General features: G+C 36.9%; 1 protein-coding gene across 1 annotated transcript; it reads left to right on the top strand.

The window, feature by feature from the left end:
* Window positions 1-470: 470 nt before the first annotated feature.
* Window positions 471-13,768, top strand: LOC128211043 (uncharacterized). Its single transcript, XM_052915431.1, has 8 exons — window positions 471-581; window positions 4,103-4,583; window positions 5,506-5,661; window positions 6,484-6,603; window positions 8,194-8,300; window positions 8,620-8,638; window positions 9,411-9,613; window positions 12,596-13,768. The coding sequence occupies exons 2-8, from the start codon at window positions 4,121-4,123 to the stop codon at window positions 12,743-12,745; spliced, it is 1,218 nt and encodes a 405-aa protein (XP_052771391.1). The 5' UTR covers window positions 471-581; window positions 4,103-4,120; the 3' UTR covers window positions 12,746-13,768.
* Window positions 13,769-14,301: the final 533 nt, after the last annotated feature.

A 14,301-nucleotide genomic window follows, 5' to 3' on the forward strand; every position in this document is an offset into this window, starting at 1 on the left:
TGGTACCCTCATTCTCTGTTTTCACAATCTCCTTTTCGCAGTGATCTCCCCTGACAAGCATAGAACCCAACCAAAATCACATAGTTATATCACAAAGAAGTAGGAATGATATCTACTGTAGTGTTTACAGAATCACAACATCAAAAAATAGTTTGGACACATGCGTTACTGAAAAACTCAGAACACATACATATATAGCACACAGCCATTATTTAAAGTTAAAGATAAAGCTACAAAATGTTGTCTGTTTCATTAAAATGTTTATTTTCTTATTTTGTGGGATATCTTTGTAACATTCAATTATTCAAGGTGCATGGATATTAAAATACTAAAAATTATTTATTACTTTTTATAAGTCACGTATATCACGTGATTTGCATGGTGGTGGTGATTACTGTACTGGCATGGAAAGTAACACTGCGTGGAGTTTTTACCAACATTAACGTTCGGTACCAGTCTACATAAAAAACCTTAAACTGTTGACTGCTCCATACTTCGGAGAACCGCGAAGGAAGGAAAATGTGGCAATGATATCTTAATGCTTTTAAATATTGCCCTGGCTTTGCGCGCATTTTATTAAGGTGACACATTTACCATTTTTCTATCGTGAGTTGCAAATTACTCATTAATGTTTTACGAAGGAGTAAGGATGCCAGTTACAAATTGTTTCGGGTCACTTACCCTGCACACCTGTGCCCGCTGAGCCTGTGGCCCTGCACACAGACGTCCGCACACAGATGTCCGGTGCGTTGTTTTGCCACCCCCTCTACTAACGCCCGTCCACTCTACAACTAAAGTAAACCTGGGAGGAAAAGTGTGCCCGGTGAGGGGCTCGAACCCACGACCGCCGGAACACTAGCACGGCGCTCTAACAAACTGAGCTAACCGGGCGGCTGGTTCTTACCCACACACACTACACTCCTACCCACATTAACCTTTTTAGGCCGACGGAGGCACTCCTGCCGTTTACCGCTGCCACCAGTAAAGTAAACCTGGGAGGAAAAGTGTGCCCGGTGAGGGGCTCGAACCCACGACCGCCGCCACAATCTTTATTCCAAATCTCTCTCATTCTCAAAAGTTGGACAATTCTGACAAAAAATGGCTCTTTTTGTTGGGAGGACCCCTTAGTCTAAAATAATAGACGTGTTATACGGGATTCTTCCAATCCCTAACGTCTAAACAGGAATGTGCAAAAAACGGGGGTGTTTTAAAAATATTGAAATTGTTTTAAGTGAAGTATTTTATGGTTAAAATTGATCATAAAGAGTTATATTCACATTTTACAATGCAAGTGAAATGGTTTTTTCACACTAAACAAGCATTTAATGCATTAAAACAAGTTGTTTACCTTTCCAATAAAACGAAAGTTGACTGACACAGAAAACAATTATGCGAAGGGGAACAACTCGATACAATCGTAATAACTCGGCCTCCTCCGACAAAGCTTCGAGATAGACCTTGTTACACATTCGTAGCAACTTGGCCATGGCCGAAATGTTCGGAGCGATTTAAAACTGTGCCCTGAAGCCTTCTAAGTGCCTGTCATGTATATATCGTTATGTTTTGACAGAATGAAATGAAGAAAAGCTGTCAAACTCATAATTATAAGTTGGATATTTATTTTTTTGTGTACGGAACTAATATAAAATAACATTATCTGGTAATATTTCTTGTTTTTATGATATTTTATAGACACTATATGCTTTAACCCGGAATGCTGATCGGAACAACTACCCAATTTTGATACTAAACAATTTGTACGTAAAGGATTTGCCATATCAAAAATCTAAAAAAAATCCGTCAACGTACAATTATTTGGACTAGAGGACCCCTCTAAGAATAACCATCAAAAAATACCATAACAACACACCGGATACCTGTGGCCCTGCATATCCACAATAATGCGCATTCAGGAAACTGTTTTACATTTGGATATTCATTTTGTTCCCTAAACACCACAAGTTCACTAATCCATACCACTGTAAAATGGATGCACTCTGAAGCGGCTGTTTATATGGACAATTGCCCTGCAGGGCGAGTAAACCTGAACTTATACTTTCCCTGCACAAAAAATACTGATCAGCCACTTACATTCATTTCTGAAGAAAGGGGGGAACCAAATCTTCAATGACTAGCTCTTAATCCATTATAAATTATGAAAACATTTAATAATTAATACATATTTACATTATTTAACAAAAAAACACACAATCGTATGAATTCTCCTTATTTACATGTGAATGTTATTCATCAACACCGCAGGTATAAATAAACGCTGTTCACGGACAGAATCGGATCCATAAGTATTAGTAAAGACCCTACTTGAACATTTTTATTTGGTTCAATAAAATTTAAGGGCTTGTGGAAAAAAGAGGGGACAGGCGGGGATGAAAATCTAGCAATTAATTTATACTCACCTTATATGTGGGTATTTTATCGAAATACGCAGTATTCACTTATGACTTTTTTAATGGTTGAGTCTCTGGTTACAGAATTTTGATCAATTTAGTTTTTATCAGATTAAAATCATAAATATATGACTCTTTGTATTTTTACGCACAAACACAAGAGTCAAACTTTCATGCATCATTATAACAACATATATATCAAGGTTAAATGTGTGGATAACACGTCATGTATCTTGGCAAATTTCATTGAAGCAGCATTTTTTCAAGCATGTGAATGGCTTGACCTGTTTGCTCGCAACGGCATTACTTTGAACCCTAAGAAGTTCCAATTCTCTCAACACTCCTTCAATTATGCAGGGCTTACAATCACCCAAACAAACATACAAACAAGTATCAAGTTCTTGGATGCCATTAGTCACTTTCCAACACCAACTGATACAACTGGTGCGAGAGCTGGTTTGGCCTATAAAATAAGGGGGCATATGTGTATTTGCCATTGTCCACCAGACACGCAGGCGGGCGACGGTGACGCTTCTATGTTTAAGGGTGCAAAGGCCTCCTTGTTGCAACTGACCATAAACCACAACTCCAGATTCTGAATGATAGATCACCCACAGTCATCAATAACAAACGACTCCTCAACCTGAAAGAGAAAATTGTAGGGTATATGTTCACAATCATACATGTACCAGACAGAAAGAACCTTGAACCAAATGCAACTTCAAGGCATCCTGTTGGACCACCAAATTGTGTAGCACCAGAACTATATGTAGATTACCTTGTTAACATGACTGCTCATTATCATGACAGGCTCACCAATCTAAGCCTGCATAAGGATGATAATGATACAGCTAATGACACCTCCACACTTGCTGCTGCCACGAGTGCCCTGAATGCTGTTATCACATTTGTTACTTGGGACATGGTCAGTGAGGCCACAGCGTCTGACCCCTTGTTGTAAATCTCATTGGACAGCTAGAGGCAGGGTTTTAATAACATTGTAAGAAAGTACTGACCGGTTTGTGCTCTGACCATTGCTTTGCAGCCAGTTTATGCACCGTGGATGGTGTAGTTCTTATGGGTCAACAAATTGTTATACCACCAGCTCTTCGCAAACCAGTACTCAATGCACTCCACACAACTCACAAAAGAGTCACCTCAATGCGTACAGTCATAGACTCTGTGTATTGCCCTGAGATCACAGAAGATATCGCCAGTATATTGGCTGATTCTCCTAGAGCTTTTGTTTGATACCTTTCTTTATTATACAAATCATTTATACCTAAACAAAAAACAAGGAAGCGTTTTTACAAGTAGCACTGACATTGTTTTTTTTACTGGAATCGTCTTTCAACTTGGACTAGCAGAATTTTTGCAAATTCAAGGAGTCCCACCATTAAAACCCACCTCAGTGTTACTTTAGTGAAAAAGGTGTCTTACTTTAGTAAGTAAGTCAATTGAGTGCTTCTCTGTGGGCCATCTGAATAGCTCTAGCTGGAATGTTTCCTGAAGTTTGGCATTTTAACATTGATGAAGTTGCTAATTGATCAGAAATCAGATAGCTCCCTTATCATCCATGGTATTTACAGAGATAAGTCAGCAGTCCAATATGGCTTATGTCTTAAAAAATTCACCCAAGTTTTTTTTTATGGCGCTGAGATACCTCAAAACATTGAAATACTTACACATTTCAGAGACAGTCACCCTGTGTTATGAGAAATCAGGACAACATTTCAAGCCCTGCCGAAACTATCACCCAGAACACATCTGATGTAGGATTAGACCAGGAACAAGGTTTACGTGGATCCAGAATCAACTCCTCAGACGTGGGGCAGGCATCAGCCAGGCTTGGCCGGGGTGTTCAAGGTCCCCATACGGCCTCCTCCCAAGTAAATGAGAAACAAGAAATCCCTGAGGTACCAGTAGAAGCAAGCACTGAAAACTCAAATGATTCTGTAGATCTACCTGATCTGTTGTCAAAATCACAGACCGGGGCTGATGAATCAGTGATCAGTGCTGTGAGAGATGTTGAGCTAGAGGCAGGTGGAGAACGTGTTGTTGCAAGCCAAAGCTCAGAGGCTGTTCCAACTCAAAAAAAGAAAAGAAAAAATAAGAGAAACAAACAGAGAGCAAACAGACGCCTCAAAGGGAAAAAAGAGGCAGCGACTAGTTCAGGTCAGTATGGCCTGAAGTTATATTGGCCAGATTGTTTCTATTATGCTCTTCTGATCATGGATTTTTATCTTAATTGAACATGGAAAGAAAAGTTTGATGATTCATGTTAATTATATTAAACAATCAGGCTGTTTGAAATACACTGAATGCAGTGTAAATAAATAGAGCCAAAAGCTATAGTTGCTATGGAAACATGAGTTAATTGTTATAAATCATCAAGAAAATGATGCGCAAATTACAATCCTGTCAAAGAAAGAAAAATAACTTTGAGGGGCATTCTTATTAACATTGATTGTTTTTGGTGCAATTTACTGCCTTCTAAAGGCTGTTTTCCCTTGCGGAAAACTGTCCATTTTTCCCAAAATATTATAATTTTTTCCCAATTTGATAAATGTCCATTACGTTTATGAATGAAAAAACAATGAATTTCTTAAAATATGAACACAATCTTGACAATGCTTACTCTTTCACAGCATTATGTATGCATAAAAAAGTTAAAACATGTATATTTGCCATTATATTAGCTATTTTGGCCTGATTTTGTTTTTTTCCAAATAAAAGGCAACGTATTTTCCCAATTTGCAAGGAACAAGCAGTAAAAATAATTAAAAAAAAAAATCACTGTAATTCTTATTAATTATAACATGTATTTCATTTGTAATAGTTAGTTCCGAGGCCAAAACTGTGTGAAGAGGTTCATACCATAAATGGCATACTGGGTTTAATATAATATCACATTTGTGGTCAGGCCAAAAATAATTTTCTGATTAAGGTTACATCCTTTTTAAAAACAAGTAGTGTAGGTAGTCTTTCTTCTCTTTCTTTTTTTATTAGATTTTATATAAAAACATAAGTGGGAATGAATTATGATGTTAAAGTTATCATCTGTATAAAGCTTTAAAGGTTTTAAACTACAATTTAGTTATCAGTGCTGTGAGAGATGATGAGCTAGAGGAGGGTGGAGAACTTGCTGTTGCAAGCCAAAGCTCAGAGGCTGTTCAAACTCGAAAACGTAAAAGTGAAGATAAGAGAGGAAACAAAGGCCTCAAATGGAACACAGAGGCAGCGACTAGTTCAGGTCAGTATGGCATGAAAGTACATTGGCCAGATTGTTTCTTATGATTATTTTATTTATTATTATTTTATTTATTGTCTTACAGGAGACATTGAAAATGTCATACAAGAGGAGATATTTTTAAACTAGAAGCATGAATGATGTTAACTTCGTACATTGCATATTATTTAACTAAATGTGCATAACTTATAAAGCTGTTCATTATTTGAGAACTATTACACACCACTGTCATTTGTCATTATAAGAACTGGCCAGTCAGCACCCGAAAATGTAATGCCTCTGTCCATTCACCTTCAGGGGCTGAATGGCTGGTACTTATATTGTCATATGCCCTTAAATGGTGTTTCTTTTATGAAGACTATGAATTGCGCATTTAAATTCTTAATTTAACATCACACACTTAACATTGTAACTTAACTACGTAATTGAAATGACAGGCAGAATTTAGGCAGCATTGCTCCAACTAGTTTATAATTTTAGTTGTTATCCAAAGACGGAATCTTTATTGAACATATATATAAAGAAAGGAAGGGTTTATGGAGCCCTTTCATGGGATTGCGTTTGTGATCCATTGGGTCAAGGTCACTTTTAATAAAATTAAAAAAATGGTTGAAACTAAATATATTTAGTTGGGGTTTACCAAACTTGTCTTAAAGAAAGTGTTTATGAAGACCTTATGGGATTGCATTTTGGGCCCCTAGGGTCAAGGTCACTTTAAATAAAAGAAGAAAAACATCTTAAACTAAATAGAAAACATTTGAAAAATTCTTCTCTATATCTGATGTATTTTCTTCAACAAACAATAATTAGTTGTTGTGTCAACAGGTCCGAGAACAAAAAGGCCACGACGTGCCTCGGCCACCATCACTGCCCCCACTGACAATATGGATGAACCCATTTTTGTTGAAGACCAGCCATCTATCATTGATGTGGAGAACCATGATGGTAACTCTTTTAAAAAACATGCACCCATACTTTGGATTGATTTAATTTTTGCCAGGTATTTTATTTGTCATTTTATGAACTTGAGAGGTTTCAAATTTGCAACGCAATTGTTTTGTCATCCAAAAGCAGTGGTAATTCAAATTGAATACTTTGGTAGGTTTTGCATTTGCGACCTGATCATTGATGGATTAGATTTTTTCTACAATTGTATTGATTCTTATTATCCACCCAAATGCTTTTATCAATGGTATGTAGCTCACCAGCTTTAAAAAAAGGAGAGGTACTGTTTTGTTGGTATGCAAAAACTTGGTATGCCGACCTTAAAAATGATCTACAAATGGAGTACCGTACATGTATATTTTGATGTCATATGATACTGAACTGTTTCCAGCTATGATCAGTTCATTATGTTTACATAATGGGTAGGCAAGAATTACTGTAAGGTTTTCTTAAATTGAATCAAGTAAAAAAAATCTGTTCTGAAAAAGATAATGAACTATTGGTGTAAATATAGGTAATGAATTGTTTTCCTTGATGGATTCTTGGTCATAATTAAAACTGGGTCACATATGATCAAAAATTAGGTCACTAGGTCAAATCTTGTCCAGAACCATATCATGGTAATGATTGGTCAAGTTATGTTCAAAATTGGTCATGATGTAAACCTTGATGAAATATGGACTACCTAAAAAAGTGGGTCACATGGGGTCAAAACCTAGGTCAGTAGGTCAAATCTTAGAAAAACCTTTGGAACATACAAGAGGAATTATACATGGTCAAATATTCATAAAATTTAATCAGAATGTTTTCCTTGAGGAAATCTTGGACTAATTTAAAACTGGGCCACATATGATCGAAAATTATGTCACAAGGTCAAATCTTAATATTTTTTGTCCGGAATGGAAATTATTGGTCGGATTATGTTAAAACTTGGTCATGATGTACCCCTTGATGAAATATGGACCACTTATAAAAGTGGGGCATATGGGGTCAAAAATTAGGTCACTAGGTCAAATTTTAGAAAAATATTTGAAACACAGAGGTAATATGTATGGTCTTATATTCATGAAACTTGATCAGAATGTTTTCCTTGAGTCAAATCTTAAAAAAACCTTGTGGACACTAGAGGCTATAATTTTTTTCAATATATATGGATCAATCTTCATGAAACTTGATCAGAATGTTTGCCTTTATTTCAGAAATCTTAGATTAGTTTGTAACTGGGTAAGATGGAGTCATAAACTAGTTTTCTTGGTCAATTCTAATTGTTATATTATATTTAATATTTTTTTTATTTCAATATATTTCATCAACAATTGATTTCCATTCCTTGACTTAGCCAAATCAGACAGGGGATATCAATTCAACGAATTTGCTTGTTAACTGTATTGTCAAAGGCATTTAAAAAAGAGTTCAAAAATGATTTCATTTTGGGACTTTTTTTGTTAGTAGTGTTAAATATGTAAACCAGTCTGGTTGTTCTATTTACAACATGGGTGAGCAAGATTTACTGTAAGGTTTTCTTCAATTAAATGAAGTCTAATGACGTATCAATCATGCGATTAATTCCTTGAATACCTTCTATTTCAGGCTGTATAGACTTGACGTCCAACCCAGATGACGAGTATGTAGACCTGACATCAAGCCAACAATCAACAGCCTTCGATGGTCAAGGAGCCAACGACGCTTCTCTTGTGGTAACAAAGTCTTTGGGTTGAAATGATATGATTTAAATGACAATTTTGGAAGCTTCTTCAACATCTTCATTGGCTTTTAATACACCTAGGCCATTTTCAAAATCAGAAAAGGTTTCTTCACTCATGCTTGTGTCTTCATAAAGAGATGGTTTTTGCTATCTCTTGAGTTCTTCTTTATAAAATATTACCTGAATATGGCACTAAACAATGATTGTAATTTGAACTCTCCTCAAACCAGGCACTGTTTAGTGCATCATAAAACTAAAAAAAATAATTTAGTTTTGAAGTATTTTGAATACTTTATTTTTCCCTTTTTCAGCTTGTTGGATCTTCGGAGGGTAAGCCAATCTATTTTCATTTCATGAATCAATTTAATGAAAGTCTGTATTTCTATTATAAGCAAACAACCAGCCAAATGTTTTGTATGGTCTTGATAGTCAGTCTATTTTCTGCAAGAAAGTTTAGGTTCTGTGATAGCCTTCATGTAGTATCATTAGCATTAACATGCATTTTCTTTTTACCCTCGGCCAGAACTCATAAATGGTTCTCGATATACAAGTGAAACTTGGTACATATGTTGCCATTGACAATATGCACATGTGTGGCAAGGCCACTAACTCATGTCTAGTTATGCCCTCTTATTTGTCTGGGAATACAACAAACATTCACTCTGCAGCACTCCTGTGCAGTGTTCAACAATTCAAAAAAAAAAAAAATGAATGTCTATTGATTGTACAAAAAGAAGGGTTTTTTTGGCATTGAAGATAGTAATACTTATGCACACAGTGGTCTCTGTGAGAGCAATATTTGATAAGCACATAAAGCGATGCTTTTTCTACCTTTTGTACCCCTGTATGTAGGAGTGGTAAACTGAATATGTTTAATCCAAGTCTATAATTATTTAGAAAGATGAGGACAAACGTCAATTGCAACTATGTGTTTTAAGTTAAGTTTAAGTCTTTAGGTTGACAGTCATTATGAGTCATACCAGGTTTATATTGCATGGAAACGGTGACTTGATATGTTTAGTGTTGGTTTGGATTGCTAATGTTTAAAAAAACAAACCCATCTTACCTACCGGGGTAAGCTGCAGATTGACAACTATTTCAGCTCCACTGCCGTCCCACAGACGAGGACGGGGAACAATCCCAGCCATTGACCTATCAGACGAGGACGATGATGAGCTTCCCAATGTGATACCCTACAATCCCCCACCCACTACACCTTCACCTACACAAACTGGTGCAAGGACTGTCATGTCCCCTGAGGCTGTCAAGATATCTTGCCCCATCTGTCTGGATGATGATAAGGCTGTGAGTGGATGTCTTGTAATCAGTGGCATGACATTAAGCCGCCCAAAGTATTTTTCACCTTATAAAATAGGTGCTGAAAAAAGGCTTACCAATTGCTAAAATTTCCCTATTTGCTTCTTGAAATTTCCCTATATTGAGCATTTTTTTATGCCCCCACAAAGTGGAGGCATATATGGTTGCCCTTGTCCGTACGTACGTCTGTCTGTCTGTCTGTCTGTACGTACGTACGTCCCGAAGATTGTTTCCGATCTAATTCTTGAAAACCGTTTGTCCAATCCTCACCAAACTTTAAACACATGTTTGTGACCATAATATCTTGATCAAGTTCGATAGTCATGGAAATCGCTTTAGTCATTTAGGAGTTACGGCCCTTTTTTGCCAAAAATACTTCAAAAATATATGTTTCCAATCTAATTCTTGAAAACTGTTTGTCCAATCCTCACCAAACTTTAAACACATGTTTGTGACCATAATATCTTGATCAAGTTCGATAGTCATGGAAATCGCTTTAGTCATTTAGGAGTTACGGCCCTTTTTTGCCAAAAATACTTCAAAAATATAAGTTTCCAATCTAATTCTTGAAAAGTATGTGTCCAATGTGGATCCAACAAGTTTTTTCCTGCCTGAATGGCGCCATATAACCTATACAGTCTTGCGATGCCGTAAAACCCAACTCAACTCAACTTATCCTATATGTGCAGATTATCCTGAATAATCATTATGGCTTATTTTCTGTGACAAAAAATCGAAGTGGGGGCATCCGTGTCCTATGGACACATTTTTGTTCCAAAGATGATAAAATAGTGTAAAAGTATAATTATGTAAGGCTAATAACTCTAGGGTGTTTGCTGTTCAGCTTTAGAAGGGTGCTAAATCCGGTCCTTTTTTGATAGCGCCCTTCTACCCTCATTAAGACCAGTCTTTTCTTCTGCCTTCATATAATTATCCCCCACTGAAAGATGAAGGGTATATAGTATTGGAAGGCATGCATGTACGTATATAGATGGTCTAATTAAGAAGTGTTGTGCTTACAAATTGATATTTGTTAATGTTTTGGCTTGTTTATTTTCTGAAGTATAACTCGAAGTCTTTGAGACATTGACTTCAAACTTAATTATGCCCTCTTCGAAGAAGAGGGGTATATTGCTTTGCACATGTCGGTCGGGCCGTCGGTAGACCAAAACTTGTCCGAGTGATAACTCAACAATTCCTTGACGTATGGTCATCAAACTTGACCTGAAGGTTGGGCCTGACCAGTAGATGCCCCTGATTTATTTTAGGGCTCATCAGTTCAAAGGTCAAGGTCACAGTGACCTTTAATGGTAAAACATTTTTAAAGCTTGTCCGAGTGACAACTCAACAATGCCTAGACCTATGGTCATCATACTTCACTTGGAGGTTTGGCCTGACCAGTACATGAGTCCTATTGTTTTGGGGGGTCATCAGGCCAAAGGTCAAGGTCATAGTTACCTGGAATGGTAAAATTTTGTCGGAGTGATTACTCGACAATGCCTGCACCCATGGCCCTCATACTTCACTTGGAGGTGTGGCCTGACAAGTAGATGACCCGTATTATTTTGGGGCGTCATCGGGCCAAAGGTCAAGGTCACAGTGAACTTGAATGGTAAAAGGTTGTCCGAGTGATAACTTGACAATGCCTGCACCCATGGCCCGCAAACTTGACTTGGAGGATTGGCCTGACCAGGAGATGACCGCTATTGTTTTTGGGGTCATCAGGCCAAAGGTCAAGGTCAAAGTGACCTGGAATGGTAAAATGATGTCCGAGTGATAACTCGATACTGCCTGCACCCATGGCCCTCATACTTCACTTGGATTTTGGGCCAGACCAGTAGATGACCCCTTTTATTTTGGGATGTCATCGGGCCAAAGGTCAAGGTCACAGTGACCTTGAATGGTAAAATGTTGTCTGAGTAAAAACTCGACAAAGCCTGCACCCATGGCCCTCAAACTTGACTTGGAGGATTGGCCTGACCAGGAGATGACCCCTATTGATTTTAGGGGTCAAAGGTAAAGCAAACTCGACAATTCCTGGACCGATGGTCATCAAACTTGACATGAAAGTTGGGCCTGACCAGTAGATGACCCCTATTGACTGTGGGGGTCATCGGGTCGAGGTCACAGTAATTTTTAACACAAAAAAGTTAACAAATCTTCTCCAAGTGATATCTCAACAATGCCTGAACCTTTGATCATTAAACTTGACATGGATGTTAAGCCTGACCAGTAGATCACCGTTATTGATTCTAGGATTCATAGGGCCAAATGTCAAGGTCACAGTGACCTTGAATGGTAAAAGGTTGTCCGAGAGGTAACTCGACAATGCCTGCACCCATGGCCCTCAAACTTGACATTTAGGTTTCTGGTGACCAGCTGATGACTCTCATGGATTTTGAGGTCATAGAGTCAAAGGTCATGGTCATAACACACTCTATCCTCACACTTGAATAGTCATAATCTTAAAACTGCGTTAACGGCATCCAATGTCAGTGACAAATCAGCTGTCATTTCGGTCCATGCATATTTCATTCAATTGTCCATATAATCCTGACAACATGGCACTCAGGGGGGGGGGGGGGGGCATAATGTTTGATAAACATCTCTTGTTTAATGATATGACTTATGTTGGGGAAGTGCAGTATACTAGAACCATAACTCTGGGTGCAGTATTTGTTTAGTAATTGCATTTTTTGTTTTTATTCACTTTAAACTTTATATAGAGAAAGATCTCATGGAGCAGAAGTGCAGTACACAAAAAGCATAACTGTTGTTGCCGGTTTCTTAGTTATTGCCCTTCATTGTCGCAGGGCAAAGTTGATACTGTTTTTAATTTGGCGGGAGGTATGACTGCTCTTGTTATTTTCTATTTTGCTTGGAAGTGTTTTATGCAATTGTAGAATGTAGATTACTAAGAGCAAGTTCATCCAACACCGTGTTTCATGCCTGTCATGCTTACTGATTCAGATCAAACAAGGGAAGAAGCAGTTCATGTCCACTGCCTGCGGTCATATCTTCTGCAGGCCTTGTCTCGAGGAGGCAGTCAACAATTTCCATCAGTGTCCACTCTGCCGTAAAAAGACATCGCGGAAAAACATATTTGTCCTCCATATTTAGTGTTCCTTGACTTGTTATGTCATAGCCCAATATGACAATGTGAGGTTATAGCAAAGTATGACTTTGCGATGTCAAAATGTAAATAACATTTTAAAGGTCATACTTGTAGTATAAGGTGACCTTGTGATGTCATAGTGAAATATGACTTTGTGATGTCATAGTGAAATATGACTTTGTGACTTGTATTTAGAAATGCAATACATTTATATAGTGTCTTTCATTGACTTTACAGAGTGAATGTGCTTAATTGAATATACATGTATATGTGGTTTACCTGGGACTTATAGTTAATTAAGAGTTGTGGGAAATAACTGTTTATATTGGTATTGTGAATGTTAATTAAGGTATAATTTATCCAATGTGATATTTGTTATGTTCAGGTTCTTGTTGGTAGGCTGCTGGAGTTGTTTCATGGTTATCTTCATCCAATTCAGTTTATATTGTTATCAGTTTAATTTGGCTGTTGGCTAAGAATTTTTGACTATTTTGTCATTATAAAAGCAATACCAATTAAAATCAAATTATCATTATTGAAATTACGGTATTTTTTCCCTCTAATTTCTATTGTTTTTACAGTTTGATTCAAGTTCCCTTGTTCAGTTGGATTTCTATATCTGATTATTAATTATACAGTAGATGATTTTTGTGATAACTGAATGCAAATGATGTGTTGTGTTGTACAATGTACTTTATTTCCATATGATGAGTGGGTATCTTTAATAATGATTTTATCTTCTGGTCGTATGTAAAACATTTAACTGTTTTGTTCTGTTGCATTTAGTTTGAATATTGTGCGCATGTGTGTGTGTGTGTCGCTGTATGTATGTGTGCTACATGTACATCTGCTTGTGTATATGTGTGTTTAATTTAAGTTTTGCAAGATATACACATGTATTGAGGAAATACCTTTATATGTTTTATGTACATAACATGTATAAAGTGGAGATAATATGTATAAAATAGGATCTTTTTTTATTGTTGGATTTTTTTTTATCAAATGTTGATTAAACAATCAGAAGTACATGCAATGCCTTTGAATCCTGTCTCCCTGTTTATATCACTGACATATTCATTTCATATATACAATCAGAATGAATATTTAGCTCGTCTCTTTCACTAGGTATTGTGATAACCATGGTGTAGTCGAAAACTTGAACTTTGACCATATCATTATACTGACAGTACTAGTGACAATACACACATGTGTAGCAAGGCCAATAATGGAGTTATGTTCCTAGTTTAACTGAAACAGAACATTGGCATCCAGTGCTTTGGTTTATTGTTCTGTTTATCATATACACAGGACTTTTAAGTTCAAAATTAATCCTGACATCAGGATTGAGAGGGTTAAACTTCAGACTTGTTGGTGGTATAGGTTTTTTTGTTTGGACATTTGCATAAAAAACAGTGACAATTGTGAAAGAGTCTAAAACCCTTTACCCTGCTTTGGGCATGACTCCCTCACACTCGAACAGTTCCTGGCTATTTTTCAGGTTTGACAAGTATCAGCTGTATGAACTCTTTCTTACATCCATGTATTTGTAAACATCTTGGAT

Source organism: Mya arenaria, chromosome 12 (genome assembly GCF_026914265.1).
Source record: "Mya arenaria isolate MELC-2E11 chromosome 12, ASM2691426v1".
Classification (NCBI taxonomy): domain Eukaryota; kingdom Metazoa; phylum Mollusca; class Bivalvia; order Myida; family Myidae; genus Mya; species Mya arenaria.